This window comes from Chaetodon trifascialis, chromosome 22 (genome assembly GCF_039877785.1).
Source record: "Chaetodon trifascialis isolate fChaTrf1 chromosome 22, fChaTrf1.hap1, whole genome shotgun sequence".
NCBI classification, from domain to species: Eukaryota; Metazoa; Chordata; class Actinopteri; order Chaetodontiformes; family Chaetodontidae; genus Chaetodon; species Chaetodon trifascialis.
Window position 1 is genome coordinate 17,202,650 of NC_092077.1, and position 22,831 is coordinate 17,225,480.

Genomic DNA, 22,831 nt, shown 5'->3' on the forward strand with positions numbered 1-22,831 from the left:
GTGTGTGTGTGTGTGTGTGTGTGTGTGTGTGTGTGTGTGTGTGTGTGTGTGTGTGTGTGTGTGTGTGTGTGTGTGTGTGCGTGCGTGTAGTTGAGGGTGGGTGTTTGTACATATGGAGGGTGGGAGGGATGGATTTTTAGTGTTGTTCTATTTTGATTTATATTGTTTTTAACTCTTGTGAAGCACTTTGTGTTACATTTTATTATGTATGAAAAGTGCTATAGAAATAAAGTTTGATTTGATTTGATTCCTCCCTGAAACACATAGGTACACCCAATAGGATGAATTCTGCTTAAGGATCCATTACTGTGATGGAGTGATGGAGTATACTTTTTTGTAGTGTTAACAAATTACACTTTTTAGAAGTATTTAATCCACTCCCACTGATTCCCGCTAACTCACTGCATGGCTTAAGGTACATGGTTTTAAAGAGTTGCACAGTTGGTTTACACATTCAAGAGACCAAAAAGACAGAAGAGGGACCGATTTTTTGTCCCAGTCTGCCCCTGTGTGTGAGCCAAAAACTTAAAGCCCAAACATTTTGGACAGCTGAGCTGAAAAGGATTTTAACAAAGGAACCGAGCTTTAAAGCTGCCAAAGATCATGAAAGTACTGAAATAGTTGCAAAGGAAACCACTAACATGTAGAGATAAATTCAGCTGTGTAAGACACCACAATCTGATTTCAATATATGAGTCAACATTTTTGATAGAAGCATTAAAGCTCTGTATGTACTCAATAAGCCCAAAGCTCTGAAAACATTACCTGGACCAAAACAAACTGTTGTGACTGTCTGTGTGACTACAGATAAATATTACATTTTGATTAGAATTGAAGTTACTGAAGCATCTACGTGGTCTTTTTCTTCCTTTTCAGTGAATGACAGAACACCTCCAAGACATGTTTGTTTATTTCTTTTTTAAGAAACACGACTTTCCCCAAGTTATGATTAGAATTTAAAGTTACACCTGCATTAATGAATATTTTTCGCTTTGAATCCAATGACTGGATTGTGAATGATTTCCAGCCAACAGACATTACAACAAAGTTTACTGTATTATAATTATTGTTATTATTCTGAATCTTTGTCACCATCTTTGCATAAAGCCTTAGAAAGCTAAAGGAGACGTTGTGCTTAATCCTAAATATACAGGCAGAACATGTGTGGGCTCATTACGTGTGTGTGTGTGTGTGTGTGTGTGTGTGTGTGTGTGTGTGTGTGTGTGTGTGTGTGTGTGTGTGTGTGTGCGTGCGCATGTTTGTGTGTGTGTGTGGCATGAAGTGCAGCAGAGCGGTGATTTCTGGGATCAGTCTGTTGCTCCTTCATCATTTCAATGACCTAATTCATTATTATATATAGTAATTATTTATTTATTTATTTATTTATGTATTCATAACTCAGCAACTTTGTCTGTTTTTGTCAAGCTGCTGTTTCGAGAACATTTAAGATCAGTCAGTATATTTTGGAGACTGAATTAAATGGATGATGAAGATTGATGATGATTTTGATTCCCTCTCATTTTTTCTTTAATTCTTTTCCTTTTTCATCCTCAGCTGAACGTTTTTGTTGAATTTCATCTTTAACTGTCCCTGCTGAAAAAGCTGTTATTTGTTCTGATTTAAGAAGAGAAACTTTTAGTATATTAACAATAACAGCAACCTCAGTCCACAAACTCAGATGATTTGGGGCCTGGTTTGTGTGTCTCAAGTGTCTCAGTCTTCTTCCTGAGCTGCATAAAAGATGTGTGTTTGTACGTGTGGGAGGAAACCGGAGCACCCGGAGAAAACCCACGCAGACACGAGGAGACCATACAGACTCCTCACAGGAAGGCCCGCCTCCTGTGAGGTGACAGTGCTGAGCACTGCACCACGTGCTGCCCAATCACTTAAAAATACAAATTATAAAGTTATGATAATCGTTATCAATAAATTTATAATTCTGATTTTTAGTCGTTTTTTCAAAAAGAATAGCTGAGCTTTGACTCTAGAATCCGTCTTTAGGATTGAAACTAGAATTGAAAATTGCTCAGCTCGCCCTGATTAGATGACGTGAGGTACTGCGTGTGTTCAGGGTCACGGCAGAGTCGGTGCAGGCTGACAGGGTTTTATTCCTGTTGGTTGTCAGGTTCTGGACGGAAGAAGGATGTCACTGTCCTTACAACACGCCAGAGACCGGTCCTCACTGTCCTTCCAATACGCCTACCAAATGTCAGTAGACCGTAAGCCTGGTGATGCAGCGGATCAGCAGGGGTCTCTGGGGGGGGCTGTGCCCCCTGCTCCTCGTTCTCCGGGAGGGTCTGCGCGCTGTCCGTGAGGCCCACGGCGCTCCTCTCCTCGTTCTCCGGGAGGGTCTGCGCGCTGTCCGTGAGGCCCACGGCGCTCCTCTCCTCGTTCTCCGGGAGGGTCTGCGCGCTGTCCGTGAGGCCCACGGCGCTCCTCTCCTCGTTCTCCGGGAGGGTCTGCACGCTGTCCGTGAGGCCCACGGCGCTCCTCTCCTCGTTCTCCGGGAGGGTCTGCGCGCTGTCCGTGAAGCCCACGTCGCTCCGCTCCTCGCTCTCACAGAGGCTCTCCTCTCTCTTTTTCTCAGGTGAGAACAGTTGTCTTGGGGTTTCTGCCAAAGTCCTTCGTTTCTCTCTGACTGTTCTCTCTAACTGCCCTTTCGGCTGGCTTCTCTCCTCATGGATGGATTCTAACATGCTGTTTGAGATGTTGGAAATATCATCCAATTTCTGCGCCTTCTCCAGGAGGCCTTCCTCCCTGTGCTCCTTGCTCTCCGGGTGGCCCCACAGCCCCGGGAGCCCCCTGCGCAGCAGCTCTCTGTGCACCACCAACAGGAGGCCCACGTCGCTCCGCTCCTCACTCTCACAGAGGCTCTCCGTCCGTCCAGCCGTTCTCTCTAACTGCCCTTTCAGCTGGCTTCTCTTCCCATGGATGAAATCTAACATGGTGTTTGAGATGCTGGAAATATCATCCAATATTTTCTGCTTCGAAGCAAGTTCTTGCTTTAGCTTTTGCACCAACTCTTTGCCCTCTTCATTAATTATCTTGGCTGACTCCAACTCCTTCCTCAGCAATTCAATCTCATCCTTCTGCTTTTGGTTCAGTGCATGTTTTGCGTCACGGTCAGACCGAAGCTTGTCCACTCTGTCACAATAGGCATGCAGAGCGTTGTCAAGATTAGTTTTGAGATCACGCATGATTGGTGGTAGCTTCTCCTGATCCTGACAGGCTGGCTCCTGCTCTTCAATCTTTGCAGCTTGTGGCTTTTTAAGCCTTTTCTGTGATCGTTTAAAGGGATCGTTTAAATTATTGTCTGTCATTGGCATTTTGTTCGTAGTCCTTCACAACCTGTGAAATTATTCGTAGATATGTCGCAGTTTGTGTCTTTATCTCAGATCTGTATGCGAAAATGATTCACCTTGTGAGGCTATATATAGATATGTGTGGCTTTGATGACTTTGGACGTCAAATCAAAGGCACTCCTTTGATGCGCTTCAAAGGCAATGGTGACGTCATGATATCATATGGCGTCGTGACCTTCTATGAACATTCTGAAGAAAACAATCCAAAATGATTTAGGTTTGTTTTCTTTTGAATGTAATCAACCAGGCGGAACATGTGTGGGCTCATTGCCGCTTACGTGGCGGTGTTTTATTGAACGTGTTATTACTGATGGCTGGTGTTTCAGGTGCTGTAGAATATGGCAAGCCGTTCCTGTCAGAAATATATGGCGTGAAGAAAAATGAATTCAATCCATGGTGCTCTTCTGTCGGCTGGGAGCCGATGGAGCAATTTGTGCTGGTCTTTACAGACAACAACAGAACAATGCGTGTAGCGCCTCGACATGATAACTACTTACACGGTGCTTTCGATACAGAGATGGCGTATCTGTGATAGCGCTGGATCTGGTGGGTGGAGAGACACCGATGGGGAGGGGGTGGTGGCTGGTGGGCGGGAACATGTTCCCGTATTGCATACTACCGAGACACAATTACGAATGGCTCGTTTGGAAGGGTGTTTTCAGAAACACTCGAAAAAGCGCGAACGGTCTTATTTTACAATTTGTATGTGTGTGGCAGCACCAGAGACCCAAAATAACACCCCAAAACCCAGAAAAGTTGGGTTTTCATAATATGGGACCTTTAAGCAAGCTTGCATTTTAGTTTCGTTGACGCGCTTAACGTTAAGGCTCATGAAGATAATCAAGCGTTACCTCCTTAAGGCGAAAGCAGAGCAGCAGCGTCTGAAGAAAATGGGGCAGCAACGCCTCCGAGTTGAGGGGGGGGGACATCTCCGTGTCTGAAGAATGTGGACCATAGCTCCTCAGCAGCAAAACGTTCTCAACTGAACAAAGCAGACCATTGAAAACAAAACAACAACAACAACAACAAAAAAAAACACGTAGAACACTGAAGCTCTTCTCCCGCGTGCAGGTGAAGCAGGACGACCACGTCTCCTCCCGACGATGATCCCTTGTGGCTCACCTGGTTCGGCTAGCCTGGCCTAAGCTAGACCGGCCACGCCTCGCCTGACTTAAGATAACCTGGCCTCGGCTGGTCTCGCTTCACGTTGGAGAAAACACACCTTGACGACAGTTAACAGTCACATCCTCACAAATTTAACAGCGTTTTGGTCGGCAAACAGTCGATATGCAAAAATACACAATTAATTCATGGTTACTAATACATTGCCTGCGCCTTCTCACTCATGTCGCTCCCATCTCTTTAATCCATGCCGACATGAAGAGCACCCTCCTTGTTACTGACAATGAATGTAGGCTACTTTCGGCTGCTGACATTAACACTGCCTAAAGCAAAGACCTGTTAAATGTACAGATTTCCGGGTGGAGTTTGGTGTTTGCGACCTATTAGGTATGATTTTCTGCATATAAACTCAAAATGTGCAGTTTAACTAAGCTAAGCTAGGCATACTGACACAGCATGCCTCTTTATTTATATTATCAGTTTGTAACTGCATTTGATCAAGAGATACAGTCCGTCTCAATAACACGCACAAACACAGTAAAGCAGCTTCACTGCTTTGACCACACATTCCAGCTTCCAGAAAATTAAAGCCAGTTTGTCAACACTTGGATGCACAGGAAGCACAAGCAAAGTCCGACATGTTGAATCTTCTTGCCTGTAAAGCTCGGAGTTCTTCATAATATCCTGCAGCCATTTCCAGAGGCAGTACTTCATATCTGGATGTTTCATCACACGCAAGTATAGTCGTTGCAAATTGGGTGCATTTTTCCCCATTCTGTATTCACATCTTAGAGTTTTTGTTAATCAGTATTGTCACTCGGAAACATATGACTCTCTCATATTCATATTATTTTGATAATGTCAAGTTAGTTTGTGAGAGTTCATGATGGCTGTACATACAATAGCCATGATCCTTAGATGCTCTGGAGAAGAAACCAATCAGAAGAGCGTATTGGAGCTCAAAAACGTCAGTTAACAGCCAGTTTTAGCCTTCATGTGTGACTGAACTCTGTTTTTCATCTTCTCTTTTGATTCATATAGTATACAAAAAGGGCTCAGACATAAACAATCCAGTCACAGACCTGTTTCTTTTGCGAGGTCTAATTTGTTTATGTCAAAGTGTTCATATGTTCTGGATTAATATCGATTCATCAGGTGAATTGAAGTCTTAATGTCTTGGGCGATGCTGGCACTTTTAGTTGTACTAAAATGTAAATTTTGACTGTTTTTCATCACAGATTGAATTAAACATGGGAAAAATCTTAATATTCTGTTTAAGACTTGTTGATCAGGTTTTTCTGAACGGGTATTCACGAGAAGGTCTCTGGGAGCGTTGGGCCGACTTAATTTTTCAGCTGTTAGCTCTCTGTTCATCACATTGTTTTTGTACCTTAACCTGCCTGTTTAAGCCACATGGCTTTCAGGGTTGCTGCAATATGTCAGTCAGTCCGTCACTTTGGTGCCAACTGAAAAGCCCTAGCAAGCCAGGAGTCACCCACACACCTCTCCACTGGTAAGACCCTTGACATAACTCTGCTGTCTCTACAGCTGCACCCAGAGAACAGGCAAAGTTCTTCTATGGCTTTTTTTAAAGCCACTACATCATAACACCAACTGCTGCTGGGTTCTGGGGCCTCTCCAACAAAGACAGGGTACACACACACACACACTGGAAGCCCATAGCCGTCCTGTCGTGCAAATCGGTCGTCCAACCTGAGTAGAGAAGCGAAAGACTAATTGAACCAGTCAGTAATTTAATTTTAGTAATTTAATCTCTTTGTGTCTTCAGGTGGTGGAGGACTTCACAGAGTTCTTTCAGGAGACCTACACCAACTACAAAGTCACCTGACAGGAAGCGCTGAAGAAGACCCTGCATTTCATCCACTTTGGAGTGACTGGAAGTGAATAATGTTGCTGCTGGCTCTGCTGTGGAGGTTTGTCTCCCAAAAAATGATCACACATCACACATCATCAGTAGGTCAGGTCAGGGTGTGTGAAGGCAACTCTGATGTCTGCCACGTTGTTCTGCAGGTGTGTACGGCCTGATTGGCCAGATGGGCCTGGTCATGGTGGGCTGCCAAGGATGCTGCAGAGCCATCAAGAAGACACTGTACATGCTGGGATTGGTGAGTCTTAAAGTTCAGCACTAGAAGAGGTTAAATTATGTAATGTTGCAAAGAGAAAAAAGTAAAAATACAAGCCAAAACAAACAAAAACAATGACAAAGAGGAACAGCGATCACAAGCTTATGTTTCCAACCACAAACTGAGACGATCCTGATGGACGGGAACATGAGCGCCGTGTTCACCTCTCTGCCTGTCACAGGCAGAACCTTCCAGAGGTGCACACTCCTCTGAGTGTTAGAAATGTCTGTGCAGTGTTTTGGCCACTGGTTAACCTTCAAAACATGGATCTGTTGGTCAAACCTGCCGCCCTGCATTGAATTTCCTGTTCGGACCTGAAACAACAAACGCTGTAAATCCAGAAACACGTTGAGAAAACTGACTCGTTTTCTGGTTTAGTTCTTCTTCTTCCTGCTCCTCATCTAATACAGCTCCACTATTTTCAGACTGATTGTGGTTTTATTCCCATGACAGCCACTTTTGTAACCTCACTGTACTGTGATCTTGGAGGTCAGAGGTCAGACTCACAGAGATCAGCAGGTCCAGGGTGCCCTTGGTGTCATTCTGTCCAGCTGGATGGCGTCCATGGCGATGCTCTGAGCACGCTCAGTCTCATCCAGGGCTGCCTTCACCACATCTGCTGTCTCCTTCATGTTAGACGCCTGCTCGCTGAGGGATGCCGTGAGTGTTAAGGCTCTGAAGGGGGTTTGTCTTCATCACGGCAACTTTATTTACATGTCATGTCCAGACGAGCTGAGAGGACCAGCTGATGTGGGGCTTTCACACACGTTCAGTCATTTGCAGACACCCACACTTTGCATTAAAACATTGGGATAAACTGACTTTACATCTGAATAGACTGAAACCATTTTTTGGGCTCTGGAGCTTCAGCAGTAGCCTACAGTGAATACTGAAAGCTTCAGCCGATGCAACGTTTGTCTCTCAGTTTAATTAAAGCTTTTAATTTCAAGGATTCTGCTCTCCAGTTGTTGTTTGTTGTTACTGGAAAAAAAAGGTTTGGTGTGTTAAGCCTTTATATTTAGGATTAATGGAATTAAACTTTATAAAATTAAGCAATGTAAGGACATTTAAGGAAAAAAAAGGGATTGACTGCAGATGGTTATTGGATGGTCATGTGTTCTTTTTGAGCCGCGTCAGGCCAAGGTGCGTTTGGCACGCTCCCGACGAGCAGGGCCGGGCGCACGTGACTGGCTGCGCCGCTGGCTTCACCAAAGCAGGAGCCATCCTGAGCGCGCAGAGCAGCAGCTAACACCACCATTATGAGCACGAGGAGGAAAAGGCAAACAAGCTAATGCACTGCACGCAGAAAGACAGGTGCTGATTTTGAGGACAGACAGGAAGGACATCTCCAGCACCTGAAACACCAGCCATCAGTAATAACACGTTCAATAAAACACCGCCACGTAAGCGGCAATGAGCCCATGCGTGTTCCGCCCGGCTGATTACATTCAAAATAATAATAATAATAATAATAATGATAATAATACATTTTATTTAGAAGCGCCTTTCAAAACACTCAAGGACACTTTACAGAGTGGGTAAAAACACAAGCGAAATACACAGAATAAATAAGAGCACAGTGATTAAAAACACATCAAGTTAAAAACAGGCTAAAAGGAGAACTGAAATTAAAGAGAGAAGGCAAAAGAAAACAAACCTAAATCATTTTGGATTGTTTTCTTTTGAATGTTCATAGAAGGTCACGATGCCATATGATATCATGACGTCACCATTGCCTTTGATGACATATGATGTCATGAAGCGCATCAAAGGCACTGCCTTTGATGACATCATAAAAGGCAGTGCCTTTGAAGCGCATCAAAGGAGTGCCTTTGATGCGCTTCAAAGGCACACATATCTATATATAGCCTCACAAGGTGAATAATTTTCACATCAAACACGAACTACAATTTACAGATCTGAGATAAAGATTGCGACATATCTTCGAATAATTTCACAGGTTGTGAAGGACTACTAACAAAATGCCAATGACAGACGATAATTTAAACGATCCCTTTAAACGATCACAGAAAAGGCTTAAAAAGCCACAAGCTGCAAAGATTGAAGAGCAGGAGCCAGCCTGTCAGGATCAGGAGAAGCTACCACCAAACATGTGTGATCTCAAAACTAATCTTGACGACGCTCTGGATGCCTATTATCACGGAGTGGACAAGCTTCGGTCTGACTGTGACGCAAAGATTGAATTGCTGAGTAAGGAGCTGGAGTCAGCCAAGGTAAATAATGAAGAGAACAAAGAGTTGGTGCAAAAGCTAAAGCAAGAACTTGCTTTGAAGCAGAAAATAGTGGATGATATTTCCAGCGTCTCAAACACCATGTTATTTTTCATCCATGGGAAGAGAAGCCAGCCGAAAGGGCAGTTAAAGAGAACAGACAGAGAGAAACGAAGGACTTTGGCAGAAACCCCAAGACAACTGCTCTCACCTGAGAAACGGAGAGAGGAGAGCCTCTGTGAGAGTGAGGAGGAGAGCGACGTGAGCCTCATGGAGGGGGTGCACAGAGAGCTGCCGTGCAGGGGGCCCCCGGGGCTGCGGGGCCACCCGGAGAGCAAGGAGCACAGGGAGGAAGGCCTCCTGGAGAAGGCGCAGAAATTGGATGATATTTCCAGCATCTCAAACAGCATGTTAGAATCCATCCATGAGGAGAGAAGCCAGCCGAAAGGGCAGTTAGAGAGAACAGACAGAGAGAAACGAAGGACTTTGGCAGAAACCACAAGACAACTGCTCTCACCTGAGAAAAGGAGAGAGGAGAGCCTCTGTGAGAGCGAGGAGGAGAGCGACGTGGGCTTCACGGACAGCGAGGAGACCCACGTGGAGAACGAGGAGCAGAGTGATGAGGACCTCACGGAGGGGGTGCACAGAGACTCGCTGCGCAGGGAACTCCTGGGGCCGCGGGGCCACCCGGAGAGCAAGGAGCACAGGGAGGAAGGCCTCCTGGAGAAGGCACAGAAATTGGATGATATTTCCAGCATCTCAAACAGCATGTTAGAATCCATCCATGAGGAGAGAAGCCAGCCGAAAGGGCAGTTAGAGAGAACAGCCAGAGAGAAACGAAGGACTTTGGCAGAAACCCCAAGACAACTGCTCTCAGCTGAGAAACGGAGAGAGGAGAGCCTCTGTGAGAGCGAGGAGGAGAGCGACGTGAGCCTCATGGAGGGGGTGCACAGAGAGCTGCTGCGCAGGGGGCTCCCGGGGCTGTGGGGCTACCCGGAGAGCAAGGAGCACAGGGAGGAAGGCCTCCTGGAGAAGGCGCAGAAATTGGATGATATTTCCAGCATCTCAAACAGCATGTTAGAATCCATCCATGAGGAGAGAAGCCAGCCGAAAGGGCAGTTAGAGAGAACAGTCAGAGAGAAACGAAGGACTTTGGCAGAAACCCCAAGACAACTGCTCTCACCTGAGAAAAGGAGAGTGGAGAGCGAGGAGCGGAGCGACATGGGCTTCACGGACAGCGAGGAGACCCACGTGGAGAACGAGGAGCAGAGTGATGAGGACCTCACGGAGGGGGTGCGCATAGAAGTGCATGGGGGGCCGCACCCCCCGCACAGCACCCCGCAGGATGAGGAGAACAGGCCCAAAGAGCCCCTGTGCGGGTGGTATGAGCAGAGCAAGGAAGGTCTCCTGACGTTGCACCTAGAGCTGATGCACAGGGGGCTCCCGGGGCCACGGGGCCACCCGGAGAGCAAGCGGCAGAGAGAGGAGGGCCTCACGGACAGCAAGAAGCAGAGGGTGCAGACCCCTGCAGAGACTCCTGCTGCTAAAGTCAAGGCCAGAAATCCATTGCGTCGCCAGGCTGACCGTCTACTTAAATTTGGTAGGCGTGTTGGAAGGACAGTGAGGACCGGTCTCCGGCGTGTTGCAAGGACAGTGACATCCTTCTTCCGTCCAGAACCTGACAGCCAGCAGGAGTAAAACCCTGTAAGACTGCACCGACCACCTGATGGAACCCTGCTGCGTCCTTGAACACACACAGTACCTCACGTCATCTAATCAGGGCGAGCTGAGCAATTTTCAATTCTAGTTTCAATCCTAAAGACGGATTCTAGAGTCAAAGCTCAGCTATTCTTTTTGAAAAAACGGCTAAAAATCAGAATTATAAATTTATTGATAACGATTATCATAACTTTATAATTTGTATTTTTAAGCGATTGGGCAGCACGTGGTGCAGTGCTCAGCACTGTCACCTCACAGGAGGCGGGCCTTCCTGTGTGGAGTCTGTATGGTCTCCTCGTGTCTGCGTGGGTTTTCTCCGGGTGCTCCGGTTTCCTCCCACACGTACAAACACACATCTTTTATGCAGCTCAGGAAGAAGACTGCGACACTTGAGACACACAAACCAGGCCCCAAATCATCTGAGTTTGTGGACTGAGGTTGCTGTTATTGTTAATATACTAAAAGTTTCTCTTCTTAAATCAGAACAAATAACAGCTTTTTCAACAGGGACAGTTAAAGATGAAATTCAACAAAAATGTTCAGCTGAGGATGAAAAAGGAAAAGAATTAAAGAAAAAATGAGAGGGAATCAAAATCATCATCAATCTTCATCATCCATTTAATTCAGTCTCCAAAATATACTGACTGATCTTAAATGTTCTTTCTTGACCCTGGAAACAGCAGCTTTACAAAAACAGACAAAGTTGCTGAGTTATGAACAAATAAATAAATAATAATTATTATATATAAAAATTAATTAGGTCATTGAATCAATCAAAATCAATCTATTAATAAAAAAAAAAATCATTTGGAAATGGAATTAATTTGTGTGATCACTGCTGATGAAGGAGCAACAGACTGATCCAAGAAATCACCGCTCTGCTGCACTTCATGCCACACACACACACACACACACACACACACACACACACACACACACACACACACACACACACACACACACACACACACACACACACACACACGTAATGAGCCCACACATGTTCTGCCTGTATATTTAGGATTAAGCACAACGTCTCCTTTAGCTTTTTAAGGCTTTATGCAAAGATGGTGACAAAGATTCAGAATAATAATAATAGTTATAATACAGTAAACTTTGTTGTAATGTCTGTTGGCTGGAAATCATTCACAATCCAGTCATTGGATTCAAAGCTAAAAATATTCATTAATACAGGTGTAACTTTAAATTCTAATCATAACTTGGGGAAAGTCGTGTTTCTTAAATAAGAAATAAACAAACATGTCTTGGAGGTGTTCTGTCATTCACTGAAAAGGAAGAAAAAGACCACGTAGATGCTTCAGTAACTTCATTTCTAATCAAAATGTAATATTTATCTGTAGTCACACAGTCACAACAGTTTGTTTTGGTTCAGGTAATGTTTTCAGAGCTTTGGGCTTATTGAGTACATACAGAGCTTTAATGCTTCTATCAAAAATGTTGACTCATATATTGAAATAGACAGATTGTGGTGTCTTACACAACTACACACCTGAAAATAAAATGGGTACCCAGTGTGTCAGTGATGCAGGCCTGGAGCGATGCCTTTGTGCTTGGGAGCCAGAAAAAATAACGGCTTCGCGCTACAGCGCTAAAAAAAACAGTGACCACCTCACTGCAGTGACGGCATCCTCCTCATCCCGTCTGGACCAGCATGTTGCTGCAGCGTGGGCTGCAGACGACCTCTCCCGCTCCCCTGGCAGAAACTCACCGCATATCGAGCAAAGATCCTCGACTATTTTTAGCTGGCGTCTTCATGCGCGTCAAGGGCTCGCGCCCGCGATACCGCTGCAGTTCTCGGCCAGTTCATCTCATCATCCTGGACTGAACAGCACGAGAGGTGTCCGACCGTGATTTACTCCTTTGCAGGTATGGATTTTTGAGTATTTATACCCTTAAGCTTTAAATAACATCTTGTGATTCGTTGTGTGTGTGCTGTGAAAACATTTTAAGGCATTTCGAGCGTTTCGTGAACATTTTTTTGAGGATTTAATTAGTATATTGCCGCACCAGCTAGCTTAATTTTGTCCTCTTAGCAAGCGGCACTGGATAGCACCTCCTATTTTGATATGTTGAACAGTCATGGACGACAGTAAAACCTTTGTTTTCCTATGTACATGTGCATCTTAAGGCGCCCCTAAAGTTCCATATTAAGAAAAAAAGCTATATACTGCGCTCAGCGCAGGAGATACCAAAACGTCCCCTCATTTAAGCTAGATTGATAAAAGTACTATACCACTGTGAAAACAGTCCACAAGTTCTGCATTGAAAAACTTAAGTAAAAGTATGTATCAGCAAAATGTACTTAAGAATATCAAAAACAAAAGCACTCATTGTACAGTAAAATGCTCCCTCTCTGTGTTTTACTATTATACAGGATTAATATTATTGCTGCTTTAACACTAGAACTGCCTTTATAATCCAAATTACTTTGTTTTAAAAACTACAAGCCTATCATTCTCTGACTTTTCCTAAATATGTATTTTGTAGGTTTTTTTGAAGCTTATAAGGTGCTTAAATATAGCACAAAAGATTTCTGAGCATATACCTCTGACCGCCACAGCGGTCACGCAGACCGCAGTTGAAAGATGATACATTTTGCAGGGTTGTTTTCAATGGCTATGATTTTTTTCCCCCACATGAAAATTAAATCTTAAGAATAATACAGCACATGCTATGATATGATGATGATGATATAGTAGAATAAATGTTACATATTATCTATTATTATAGAGTGTATTTTAGCAAATTATTCTTTTTAATGGGAGATGTGAAGCAGCGGTAAAAAAAAAATAAAATAAAATGAACAAATAAAAAAGCCTACTACTAAATTGACATTAGACATTGAAAAGTTTGTGATCCTGCTCTAGGCTGTGATATTTTGTTGATTTATCATAATTTCTGGTATAAAAAAATGCAGTCTTGGTGTGCTGAGCACAAACAATGGAATTACGTATAATGGTCTGGCTGACGCGCGGCGCTTGGAGGGGGTGCTCTAATGCAGGTGGTCCTAGTGTTAATGTGCATGTTTTGTTTTATTATTGTAGATGTTTAAGGTTGAGATAATTTTAACTACTTTATATACTGTTGTGTAGGCTAATCTGTAAGATCATCATAGCCTGTTTACAGCATTGCTGTCCTGTGAGATCCACGTACTGCATCTCCAAAAGAAAGCCAACTTGCATGAGCTCAGAAAGGTCAGGATATGAAAAACAGTCATCTGAAAAGTAACTAGTACAATATTTCCCTCTGAGATTTAGTGGAGTGGAAGTGTTAAGTAGCATAAAATAGAAATACTCAAGTAAAGTACAAGTACCTCAAAGTTGTACTTAAGCACAGTGCCTGAGTAAATGTAATAAGTTAATATCCACCACTGAGAATAGATATATTTTTTTGTAGTTTTAGACTACGATACCTCTCTCACTCCTGTGCATAGAATTAATTTGGGGAATTAAGAATTAATTTGGTGGGATCGCCCCCTAATATTTTGTGTGTAATATGTTTTATACATATTATTTATCAACACAGCATTTATTTTTGATAATTTATGTCTATGTATATTGTTTAAAGGACAGTTTCATGGTTACTTACCTGTTACATTTTAATTTTTACCTATTAAAGAAAAAATGTGGAATCAAAACATATTTACCTGTGATATTAACCTGGTAAGATAGTAGCTGGTACATTGGTGTAGATTTATTAAACCAACATGACCATTTAAATCCTTAAAGGTTTCAAGGATGAACCATAAAGAGGCAGGGCCAGCGGCAGGTGGAAAGAGGAACATATTGTTTTACTTTTCAACATGGGCGAGGCTAGCCCTTTTAGCACCCCTAAATTGAAATTCAGCACCCCAAAAACCTGGAGTAAGAAATGTTGTTATTCTAAAAATTTAGTTCACATTTGACAGGCTTAGATAATGTCCAAAAATCAATCCATAGTTTGTGATTTAAATCTATATTTTAAGAATGAAAATGAAAACACCCCCGCCTAATGGTATCATCCTCTTTTCACTAACGTTACTTCAAAGTTACCTGCAGTTACCGCTCTGCAGGACCACAGCCCGTCGTCCAGCACGATACAGACACTCTGAGAATCCGCTCAGTTGTTGTTGTGAATGAAGTAAGTTGTTCCAAAGCTGTCTCACTCTTGTTTCCGTTTAGAGTTGTTCAGATTCCGATACCAAATCGGCGAGTAACGTTACTAGAGTTCAGGCACCGTTTACCAGTTAGCGTTAGCTCAGTTAGCACCGTTAGCTGCATTAGCTCTGTTGGTGCTGTTAGCACCATAGACATAATATACGTATATTATGTCTATGGTTAGCACGGCTACAGTCGAACTGCAGCGATCCGAAACAAAAAGAGCCGCTACAAATAACCAAATAACTGAACTTCCGGTCAGTCGTCATGGAGACACGAAGCTTTGCCAGTGCTGCGGCGTTTGGACCAGGGTGAAAACAAACGTGTGTACGAGCTGAAAAACGAAATGACATATCACTGTATACCACCAGTCTGTGTGAAAACATTAAGTGTGGCTGCTGCACACAAATGACTGTAATTAAGTAATACTGTAATTAAGACCTCAACTGTCCTGCCCGCAATATATTTGTGTATGATTGTCAGTGCCAGGAGAAAGGGAGAAAGAAGGAGAAGGAGAAAGGGAGAGCACACAGGGAGAACCAGGTGAGAATAGAACAACAATAAATTGACATACAGTGAATAGTGGCAAGCAAAACGTGAACTACACATACTCCTATACTAACTTAAGTAGTCTTTATTACATTTACTTTGTGTAACATATTATTGTACAACGATACTCATTGGGTGCTCAGCACCCCTAAAGCTCTGACCCTAGAATCGCCCCTGCTTTTCATACAATCAGCCACCCAGGAAAAGAGCCTTGACAGACAGGAAGACACCATCTATCTATCTAAGAATGAGTGGACCACAACACGGCCATTCATCACTAAAGGAAGCCTCAGCACACATTACTGGTGTTCTGTATGTCGTGTAGAAAACACATGTTGCCACCAGGGTGGTACAGTTGCTGTGCGACACATTAAGAGCAAGAGCCACCAGGAAAAACAACAGGCCCTTCAATCCACAGCTACATTGGACAGATTTTCTGTGTCCACTCCCTCTGTTGGAGGGATGTCAGATCAAGAGGTGAAGGTATGCTATATGTTATGGTCCTGTGAAGGTTCAAGGTTAAATAGTTTTATGTAATGTACTGTATTGTCATGGTTATCCTAAATTACTGTCTTGTCTAGGATTTGTATTTCCGTGTTATGTTTCCCAGTTTTCTTAGTCCTGTGTATGTCTTAAATGCCCATTGTGTCTAAAATTATTTAAACTCTTTGGGGAGTACTAATATTTTTTTTTCTTACAGACAAGGAGGGCTGAGGTCAAAATGGCAGCAACACTGGTGCAGCACAATGTGCCACTTGCTGTTGCTGACCACCTGGGGCCTCTTCTGAAGTAGTGTTTCAAGGATTCCAAAACAGCCCAGGAGTACAGGTGTGCCAGAACCAAGACTTCATGTATAGTCAACGAAGCGCTGGCACCACATTTCATGAAGGAGTTGGTGGCACAAATGAGGGAAGGACCATACACCCTCATCACAGATGGATCCAATGACACAGGTATTTCCCAAACCAATGAACACGATGTTTTTCTCCTCCACAATAATCTTGCATAATTTAATTTTTAACCCTCTGTTTTGGGAGATGGGAGGCTTTATATGCTTATATGCGGCCATTGCAGGAGTAGAGAAGATGAACCCCCTGACTGTCTGGATCTTTATGAAAGATCAGGTTGTCCACCGCTTCCTGGGGATGTGCACTACAAGCGGGACGAGGTGTGGGACAGCAGAGGTCATCTTCAGCAAGATCAATGCCACCCTGGAAGAAAAGGGTATCCCATGGCAAAACTGTGTTGGCCTCTCTGTGGACAATGTTCACATAACTCCATTGCCTCCAGAACCCTGAAAGAACACCCCAGTATTCATGTACATGGATGCCCATGTCATGTGGTCCACAACACCGCTAAATGGGCTGTGGTGGGGTTTTTGGACTTGAGTATAGGCCTAATTGTACTTTACATGTGACTTTATATTTGTGTAGTAATTACATGCATTAACTGAATGTTTATGGTCTGACTCATATATTGCAGGTGTCCAAATTTGATCTGGAGGACCTGGTAGTTGATGTTGGCTACTGGTTCAAGGGTAGCACAAACCGGAAGGGGTACTTGACAGGTATGCACTTGTGACAGTGCCAATTATAATATTGAAATACAGTGCTTTTGAGTACATGTAATTTATAATTAAATATTTGTAACAGAATTTTGTGAGCTCCATGAGGCAGAGTACATGGAGATTCTCCAGCATGTCTCGGTTCGTTGGTTAAGCCTTGAGCGCTGTGGGACCCGGATTCTGAGGCTATATGACCCTCTGGCCAGCTACTTCAAATCTGCTAGTACGGTCCCTCATTTCATTTTCATTATACGGCTACTACAAATACCATGGAATTGTTAAGTGTATACTTCTGATATTGCCAACCTTGTTTTGTTTTTTATTCAAGATGACAATCAGGCGAGGTTCAGGAGACTTCAGGAAGCGTTCTCTGACCCCATGACAGAGGTGTACCTACTGTTCTTCCAGGCCACCATACCAGCATTCACCTCATTCAACCTCCTGCTCCAGAGAGAGCAGTCATCAATATTCTTATTGCATGATGAGGTACATTGGGAGGGTGGGATATGCTTCTGCTGTTGTGTGCTTTTTCTGTTTGGTGTTTTTTGCTGGGAGCTTGTACAACAAGTGTCACCCACAGATTTACACCTGTAAATGTCTGTGTTGTAGATGGCAAACTTCATTCGGAAGCTCTGTGCAAGGTTCATGGTGCCTACAGCGCTGCAGGGCCACAAGCAGCTTCATGAAATTGCTTTCAAAGAAAAGGCAAACCATTTGCCAGGTCAGTGTTTGATCATTATCATTGTTCACTATCATTATTGTTAATACTTCTGATTTTACAAATGATGAGACCAGACTACAGGGGAACCCCATGTCATGCTTAGCCTTGTACCCAGCCTTTTCTCATCTCATGAGGAGAATAACCTGATAAGGTTGTCCTAGTTTTTTGAGCTAACTGGAAGCTCAGTTGTTAATCATTGATCTGTAGCATTTCTCTTAACCTGATTTGTTGTGTCTGTGACAGGAAGAAAGCTGAATATTGGCTTCACTACCAGGGCTAAGCTCAACAGGCTCCTGGATGATGGAGACATCACACCACAGCAGATGGAGAAATTCCATGAAGCTGCCTTGGCATTTCTCATCAACGCTGTGGACTACGCTCTGAAGAAGCTGCCCCTACAAGAGCCACTGCTCAAGCACGCCAAGTTTGTAGATGTTCGGCAGAGGTTGGAATGTGGCGTAGAAGATGCCCTTTACTTTGTTGAGAGGTTAGGATTTTTTCAGCAATTTCTGTTTGTTATCTACAATTAAATACTCTGAATTCTATACTAAGGCACTTTAACACTAGGGAAATTCAATACTAAGACACAGTATCACTAGAATTTTGTCTCTAAGCACATGAGCCATCCTTAATTGGCTTTTTTTTTAAATGCTTACTCCTTTGGGTTGATGACCATGTATCAAAAACAAATAACTTGTAACTGTGATTTCTTATATTAGGTTTTCCCACCTGCTCCCCTACCATAGGCCACAGGAGCATGACCTACTGAGTGACGAGTTCCTTGAATACCAGACTATGCCAGTGCCACCCCTGCAGGACCCAGAGGAAATTGAGATGGGGAGCTTCTGGGCTGAAATGGCAACCCGAAAACATAAGGTAATAATTATTCCTGCATACCAAGATTAAGATTAAGATTACTTTATTAATCACAGCACACACATGCTACAGGGAGGAGGAGACTGTACACACGCCATGCTTTGTGTGAAATTATTTTTTCCGCGTTTGACCCATCCTTGGTCCATCGTTCCTCCGCGGCAGACCAGGAGCGGTGGGCTGCCAGCTGCCAGCCAATGCCGGTGCCTGCGCCCGGGGACCCATCCCTTTTTCGTCACCGTTGGTCAGGCGGTGATCTTCTTGCATGTTTTTAGTGGGGGTTATTTAAGGAGGAAACCCCGGGTGAACATGGGGAGAACATGCAAACTCCACACAGAAAGGCCCCCTTTTTCCTCGAGCAGCAGGCACTGAAGACATGGTGGAGGACACACCACCAGCGCCCACAGCGGGATTCAATGGAAATAACCTCTCAAGCGTAATTGTTTTGTTTTTTTCCTTCTTTTTTTTTCCTTTTAACAGATGTATACTGTAGGGTGATGCATAGTTAATTTTGTCTATTATGCATCTATGTGCTGCTTTAAAATTGTATGTACATTTTTAAAGCATCATATAGATGCATGATTTTGTCTTAATAGACAAAATTAACTATGCATCAACCTATACTTATCTGTCAAAGGAAAAAAGAAGAAAACAAAAAACACTTGAGAGCTTATTTCCACTGTCTTCTTGATTCATTCCTCACAGGTGACAGGAGTAAGACTCTTCCAGAGGCTTCCAACAATTGCAAAGCTGGTCTTGGTGCTGCCCCACTCCAATGCGGATGCAGAGCGAGTCTTTTCATTGGTGGGACTAAACAAGACCAAGACCAGGAACAGCTTGGCCCTGGATGGAACCCTGTCATCAATAATGACAATAAAGATGGCGGGCCTGGAGCCCTGCTTCAAGTGGGAGCCCTCCCCAGCAATCATCAAGGCCTCAAAAAAGGCCACAAGTCACTACAACAAGGAACACAGATCTTGAGCACAATGATCTCCTCTCTGTGGCTCTTTGTTAATGTTCATTTCTGTGTCCCATCACCTGAGGAGACAGAGTCATGGAGTTTGTGTGTGTGTGTGTGTGTGTGTGTGTGTGTGTGTGTGTGTGTGTGTGTGTGTGTGTGTGTGTGTGTGTGTGTGTGTGTGTGTGTGTGTGTGTGTGTGTGTGTGTGTGTACTGTATGTGTGGTGGAGTGTAGGCTCCATAACCAGTATTTTCAGGATTTCCCCCCTTACATTATTATAAAGTGTTTGTTTTTTTGCTGTTTCCTTGTGACTCCACTTCTGATGTTTCAACAAACATTTGAGTGAGAATAATCATCTTATTGTATTGTTTGATTAAACATGCATAAAATGAGCTATGCTGTGTTTTATGTCTTCCCATCATGTATGCGGCAAAATTTTGGTTGGCTCAACCAAATCTCACTCCAAGGTTTTTTGAAAAGTTGGCAGCCCTGTGCTACATTAGCCGCTAGCTGCGCTCCTCGTCGAACACTCCTCTGTTAAACTCAAACACGGTTCTGCGTTGAATAACAGTCACTCTGAGACTCACTGTCCGTTTATCTCCATGTATATTCCTCAACAGCGTCTGCACTCTTCATAGTGTTTTTTCTCACGGTAACATTTTCACCGCCATGCAGCTCTTCACTCTCGTTTCTTCGTTCGGCTCTGCACTCTTATTAGTCAAGCTTTTGGTCACCACAACAAATCACATCCACACCTTAACCAATTAATTACCAGAATAACATTTCTCAATCAGTACTTCCTCTTTACCCTTGAGACTTTTCAAAATAAAATGAAATAATTTAAAAGTGCACATTTGTATCCTTTTAAAACTTTTTTTAAACTTATTCATTAAACTCTACTCTTAAAGAAACTATTTTAACCTTAATGAAATATTCTTTTTAACACTTTTAATCACAGTTTTAAATGAACATATTTAAACTATTTATTTATTATCCATTTTTTAACAGGGTTACATACGACAGCACTGCACGAGGGCAAGACGGCTGGAGAACACGAGGCAGGGACCAGGAGATCGTCACTGAGGCGAGATACACAAGCATGAGCAAGGGGATCATCTGGCACCAAAGTATGTGAGAAGCGTGCTTAAGAAGGAGAGTCCTAATTAGCAGAGATAAGTGACAGGTGTGTCAGGTAGCCATGCAGTGAGTTAACGGGAATCAGTGGGAGTGGATTAAATACTTCTAAAAAGTGTAATTTGTTAAAACTACAAAAAAGTATACTCCACCACTCCATCACAGTAATGCATCCTCCATCAATAATAACACGTTCAATAAAACACCGCCACGTAAGCGGCAATGAGTCCACACGTGTTCCACCTGGCTGATTACATTCAAAAGAAAACAAACCTAAATCATTTTGGATTGTTTTCTTTTGAATGTTCATAGAAGGTCATGACGCCATATGATATCATGACGTCACCATTGCCTTTGAAGCGCATCAAAGGCACTCCTTTGATGCACTTCATGACATCATAAGTCATCAAAGGCACTGCCTTTGATGCCTTATGATGTCATGAAGCTCATCAAAGGCACTCCTTTGATGAGCTTCATGACATCATAAGGCATCAAAGGCACACATATCTATATATAGCCTCACAAGGTGAATAATTTTCACATCAAACACGAACTACAATTTACAGATCTGAGATAAAGAGACAAACTGCGACATATCTTCGAATAATTTCACTGGTTGTGAAGGACTACGAACAAAATGCCAATGACAGACAATAATTTAAACGATCCCTTTAAACGATCACAGAAAAGGCTTAAAAAGCCACAAGCTGCAAAGATTGAAGAGCAGGAACCAGCCTGTCAGGATCAGGAGAAGCTACCACCAAACATGCGTGATCTCAAAACTAATCTTGACAACGCTCTGCATGCCCATTGTGACAGAGTGGACAAGCTTCAGTCTGACGGTGACACAAAACATGCACTGAATCAGAAAAAGCAGAAGGATGAGATTGAATTGCTGAGGAAGGAGTTGGAGTCAGCCAAGATAATTAATGAAGAGGGCAAAGAGTTGGTGCAAAAGCTAAAGCAAGAACTTGCTTCGAAGCAGAACATAATGGATTATATGTCCAGCGTCTCAACCGCCATGTTAGAATCCATCCTTGAGGAGAGAAGCCAGCTGAAAGGGCAGTTAAAGAGAACAGCCAGAGAGAAACGAAGGACTTTGGCTGAAACCCCAAGACAACTGCTCTCACCTGAGAAACAGAGAGAGGAGAGCCTCTGTGAGAGCGAGGAGCGGAGCGACGTGGGCTTCACAGAGGGAGTGCACAGAGAGCTGCTGCGCAGGGGGCTCCCGGGGCTGTGGGGCTACCCAGAGAGCAAGGAGCACAGGGAGGAAGGCCTCACGGACAGCGAAAAGCAGAGGGTGCAGACTCCTGCAGAGACTCCTGCTGCTAAAGTCAAGTCCAGAAAGCGTCGCCAGCTGACTGTCTACTGACATTTGGTAGGCGTGTTGTAAGGACAGTGACATCAGCCTTCCTGTGTGGAGTCTGTATGGTCTCCTCGTGTCTGCGTGGGTTTTCTCCGGGTGCTCCGGTTTCCTCCCACACGTACAAACACACATCTTTTATGCAGCTCAGGAAGAAGACTGAGACACTTGAGACACACAAACCAGGCCCCAAATCATCTGAGTTTGTGGACTGAGGTTGCTGTTATTGTTATTATACTAAAAGTTTCTCTTCTTAAAGCAGAACAAATAACAGCTTTTTCAACAGAGACAGTCAAAGATGAAATTCGATACAAAGGTTCAGCTGAGGATGAAAAAGGAAAAGAATAAAGAAAAAACAAGAGGGAATCAGAATCGTCATCAATCTTCATCATCCATTTAATTTAGTCTCAAAAATATACTGACTGATCTGAAACAGCAGCCTGACAAAAACAGACAAAGTTGCTGAGTTATGAATAAATAAATAATAATTATTATATATAATAATTCATTAGGTCATTGAAATCAAATCAATCTATTAATTAAAAAAAAATCATTTGTGTGATCACTGCTGATGAAGGAGCAACAGACTGATCCAAGAAATCACCGCTCTGCTGCACTTCATGCCACACACACACACACACACACACACACAATAAGCCCACACGTTCCTGCATGTATATTTAGCTTTTTAAGGCTTTATGCAAAGATGGTGACAAAGATTCAGAATAATAACAATAATTATAATACAGTAAACTTGTAATGTCTGTTGGCTGGAAATCATTCACAATCCAGTCATTGGATTCAAAGCGAAAAATATTCATTAATGCAGGTGTAACTTTAAATTCTAATCATAACTTGGGGAAAGTCGTGTTTCTTAAAAAAGAAATAAACAAACATGTCTTGGAGGTGTTCTGTCATTCACTGAAAAGGAA

The 22,831-nt window shown here is 43.2% G+C and overlaps 1 protein-coding gene across 2 annotated transcripts; it reads left to right on the top strand.

Moving 5' to 3' along the window:
* Positions 1-12,215: 12,215 nt before the first annotated feature.
* On the top strand, positions 12,216-22,230 carry LOC139350816 (uncharacterized). Of its 2 annotated transcripts, none has more exons than XM_070992424.1 (10): positions 12,216-12,465; positions 15,985-16,237; positions 16,359-16,508; positions 16,767-16,851; positions 16,937-17,071; positions 17,177-17,334; positions 17,458-17,569; positions 17,813-18,056; positions 18,289-18,445; positions 19,148-19,793. In XM_070992424.1, exons 3-10 carry the CDS (start codon positions 16,488-16,490, stop codon positions 19,421-19,423), a joined length of 1,188 nt encoding a protein of 395 aa, XP_070848525.1. In that variant the 5' UTR covers positions 12,216-12,465; positions 15,985-16,237; positions 16,359-16,487; the 3' UTR covers positions 19,424-19,793. The 2 variants fall into 2 exon arrangements, with proteins under 2 accessions (XP_070848525.1, XP_070848526.1); XM_070992425.1 differs by lacking the exon at positions 19,148-19,793 and adding an exon at positions 20,411-22,230 and having other exon boundaries at positions 12,362-12,465.
* Positions 22,231-22,831: the final 601 nt, after the last annotated feature.

What these genes read in the sequence shown, in the direction of transcription:
- LOC139350816 (XM_070992424.1), top strand. Translation starts at nt 16,488, where the DNA reads ATGCCACCCTGGAAGAAAAGG. An exon ending in TGCCACCCTGGAAGAAAAGG is followed by an intron (nt 16,509 to 16,766) that starts GTATCCCATGGC and finishes CATATATTGCAG; the next exon opens with GTGTCCAAATTTGATCTGGA. An exon ending in AAAGGCAAACCATTTGCCAG is followed by an intron (nt 17,570 to 17,812) that starts GTCAGTGTTTGA and finishes TGTCTGTGACAG; the next exon opens with GAAGAAAGCTGAATATTGGC.